This window comes from Echeneis naucrates, chromosome 14 (genome assembly GCF_900963305.1).
Source record: "Echeneis naucrates chromosome 14, fEcheNa1.1, whole genome shotgun sequence".
NCBI lineage: Eukaryota > Metazoa > Chordata > Actinopteri > Carangiformes > Echeneidae > Echeneis > Echeneis naucrates.
This window is the reverse complement of record NC_042524.1, coordinates 7,175,497-7,179,401: the sequence shown is the minus strand read 5'-3', so window position 1 is coordinate 7,179,401 and position 3,905 is coordinate 7,175,497. Positions and strand designations below refer to the sequence as shown.

Below are 3,905 nucleotides of genomic sequence, written 5' to 3'. Positions count from 1 at the left end.
TGTCATTTATTTTTTTCTTTAAATAAAGCCACGACGTTACTGCTGCCCCTCACTCACTGACAGGAGCGGAGCGCACTGCGGGCGGATGTCCTTTTCTTTTTTCTTAGACAATAAAGAACAAACTGCGCCTGAACCAAGGGATTGCACTGCCATTGATAATTTAAATGGCTGGCCATAATAACTCTTGAATGTTTTTTGAAAGCTGAGCGATCGTTTTGCTGTTTTGCTGAGTGGTCACGCAAACTAAACCAAAACCTTAGTTTAAAGAAAAAAAAAAAACAAAAACGCACACACATCTGGATTACGGCAGCATCCAGCATAGAAAGACACCCAGGATTTCCCTGCATATGACGAGGTCGACATTTTTGACATGCATGCCTCTGATCTCCAAATGAACTGCTGAGACTTGTGAATGCTTTTATTTATTTATTTTTTATTTGTTTTGTTTCCTCTTTTTTCTGGCTCAACACTCAGGTGGCTGGAGACTGTACAATAATACCAACAGGGAGCTGAGTTCAAGAAGTGAGAAATAAATTAGCAAAAAGGAAAGAAAATATTTTTGGATCCGGGCTGGACCAGCCTCAGTGCATGAACCAATATGATCATACAGACACGCCTCGAAGATCATTAAACAAATCAGATAAATGCAGGGCGAAGCCCATCAATAGAAGTTATTGATGAGGTGGTATATAAGGATAACGATTGGCCAAGCCCAACAGCTCAGCAACAACACGGTGTGGAACTTTATCTGAGGGCTTGACAGTTGAGGCATACAGTAAGCGAGAGAAAACCAGGACTTTTCTTCAGATTTCACATTTCCTGCTGCTTTAAACGTTTTTTTTTTTTTTTTTTTTGAGAGCACATTCAGGCTGGAAAAGCTGATCGGAGACAACAGCTGGAAGATTCTTCAACCCTGTTTTCATGCTAGAATGTCTGCTGCCTGTTCTGCTGCTGCTGCAGGAATTTATCAGTCAGGCGTTTTTTTGGGGCAAACCTACACATTTATCCTGTTGAAATATTTATAGCTGCTCTTTTGCAATTATGATGGTCATGACAAGGAGCTTATGGATGACCCAGTCTGTGGGAGAGCTGGTGCAGAGACGGTTGACCTCTCTGCCAGCCATGCCGTCAGTCTAAAACTCTTCCCCGGAGAGGCACAGCTGCTGCAGGCTGGGGATGTGATGGGGTGAGTGTTTGACACCCCGCTCACCCACCCCCTCTCTCTCTCTCTCACTTTATTAGCGGTGCAATATAAACAATGGATCAGAATTTCTCAACGGTTCGAGATGGCAAGCAGCTGCTACCGGAGAGAGACTCGTCCAAGCGTGTGCTGACAGGATGCTTCCTCTCCCTACTCATCTTCACCACGCTGCTGGGCAACACGCTCGTGTGCGCTGCCGTCACCAAATTTAGACACTTGAGGTCAAAGGTCACAAACTTCTTTGTCATCTCGCTGGCCATCTCCGACCTTCTGGTAGCCATCTTGGTGATGCCGTGGAAGGCGGCCACTGAGATCGTGGGGTTTTGGCCATTTGGTGCGTTCTGCAACGTTTGGGTGGCATTTGATATCATGTGCTCCACTGCCTCCATCTTGAACCTGTGTGTGATTAGTGTCGACCGTTATTGGGCCATTTCGAGCCCATTCCGCTATGAACGCAAGATGACCCCTAAAGTGGCGTGTCTGATGATCAGTGTGGCGTGGACCCTATCCGTCCTTATCTCCTTTATCCCTGTTCAGCTTAACTGGCACAAAGCTCAGACCACCAGCTACGCAGAGCTCAACGGGTCGTACCCCAGTGAGCTGCCCCCTGATAATTGTGACTCCAGCCTTAACAGGACCTACGCCATCTCCTCTTCCCTGATCAGCTTCTACATCCCCGTGGCTATTATGATCGTCACCTATACCCGGATCTACCGTATTGCTCAGAAACAAATAAGGAGAATATCTGCCTTGGAGCGGGCAGCAGAGAGTGCCAAGAACCGTCACAGCAGCATGGGGAATAGTTCCAACATGGAGAGCGAGAGCTCATTCAAAATGTCATTTAAACGAGAAACCAAAGTCTTAAAGACGCTCTCAGTCATCATGGGAGTGTTTGTGTGCTGCTGGCTGCCCTTCTTTATTCTAAACTGCATGGTTCCGTTCTGCGAGCCGACCTTGCCAGATGGTGCCACAGACTTTCCATGTATCAGCTCCACCACCTTCGATGTGTTTGTGTGGTTTGGCTGGGCAAACTCCTCGCTCAACCCCATCATCTATGCCTTCAATGCCGACTTCCGTAAAGCCTTCTCCATCCTCCTGGGCTGCCACCGGCTCTGCCCGGGGAGCAACGCCATTGAGATCGTTAGTATTAACAATAACATGGGAGCCCCTACCTCAAAACCCAGTTGTCAGTATGAGCCCAAGAGTCACATCCCAAAGGAGGGCAACCATTCAGCCAGCTATGTGATTCCCCACAGCATCCTCTGTCAGGAGGAGAAGTTACAGAAGAAGGATGGATGTGGAGGGGAGATTGAGGTGGGCATGATTAACAACGCCCTGGAGAAACTCTCCCCGGCCATTTCTGGGAATTTAGACAGTGACACCGAGGTCACACTGGAAAAAATCAATCCTATAACACAAAATGGACAACATAAAGCTGTGTTGTGTTGAGCAATGGCAAAAAGAAATTGGAGTACATAGAGGCATGTATGTAAACACAAAAGGGAAGAAAAATCTTACACAGGATGATAGCAAAACAAAGCTAAGGAGACAAAAAATGGGGAGTGGCATATACCGGACCTTAAGACTGTCACCAAAAAAAAAAAAAACTAAAGGGAAAACCTACAGAATGTTTCAAAGTAATGGCACTTTATCCTGGATATAACTATCTGCAAAATACGCTCAGCATTTATTTATGAAATTGACACATTTGATGATAAATGTTGACGATGTGAATATTAAAGCAGAACACTACGTGCACATGTATACATTTTTGGAAATACTTACAAGGATGTATACATTTGCATTTGTATACTGTACAGTATTGAAAATATTCTGGGAGGACTTAAACACAGTATAAACTGTGGAGCAAGATGTAGTAACTATTAGCAAAATGTCTTGTAGATAGGTGCTTTATATGTGTTTCATGGGAGAAAGAACAATGTGGGTAAATTGGTTTTGGTACAATCTAAGTAGTTGTTTATTGCAGTTATTTCTCTTCAGTACTTTTTTGGGGGTCATTTTATTGCAAAACTGAAACACTTGTATTGCAGTGGCCATTTATTTTAGTTAAAAATACTTCAGACACAACATTTTTAATGATTTGATCGATATTATCTTCAGTATCTCCAAAATTCTTCAAAAAAAAAAGCCAGACGAGAGAGTAAAAGAAAAGGGATAGAAAAAGTGACTCCTGTGATCAATGTTCCTACACATGTAGTCTATTCTGAGCCATCCTGGGTCACGCCCACGTGGGAACAATCAGACTGGCTCACCTGAAATTTCCTCTGTTTCTTCACCTCATTCTGCTTCCATTCAGCAAGATCCCTCTGGGGCCTTCCCTCCGCCTCCTCCTCTCCATTTCCCTGCGCTCCTTTCTCCAGTCCCCTTTTCCCCCGTGTTGTCTTTATTTCTACAGTGCTGTCAACATCTTCAGTCTCCCCCCCACTGTTCGTAGAGTCAGCACAGCCTTGTACACCTGCTCCATATCTTCCTTTAGTGGTTTCTTCCTTTTCTTTTCTTTTTATTTTTCACAGCCTGTTCCTTCCTCGCATTCTGCCTTGGCAGCCCTCCACTTTAAGTGCTTACTCTTCCCACTTAAAGTGGCACTAATGATTCTATTTTTGGCAAATGCCGTCAGTCCATAATTAAAACAGAATGCAAATCTATAAACTCAAACTTCTGCGCTTGGACAGAGGAAGCAGAG

At 44.5% G+C, this 3,905-nt stretch overlaps 1 protein-coding gene across 1 annotated transcript; it reads left to right on the top strand.

Moving 5' to 3' along the window:
* Positions 1-1,258: 1,258 nt before the first annotated feature.
* Positions 1,259-2,650, top strand: drd1b (dopamine receptor D1b). Its single transcript, XM_029519642.1, has one exon. The coding sequence runs from the start codon at positions 1,259-1,261 to the stop codon at positions 2,648-2,650; it is 1,392 nt and encodes a 463-aa protein (XP_029375502.1).
* Positions 2,651-3,905: the final 1,255 nt, after the last annotated feature.

Bases quoted from the DNA above. Each gene is read 5' to 3' on its own strand.
- drd1b (XM_029519642.1), top strand. From the start codon at position 1,259: ATGGATCAGAATTTCTCAACGGTTCGAGATGGCAAGCAGCTGCTACCG.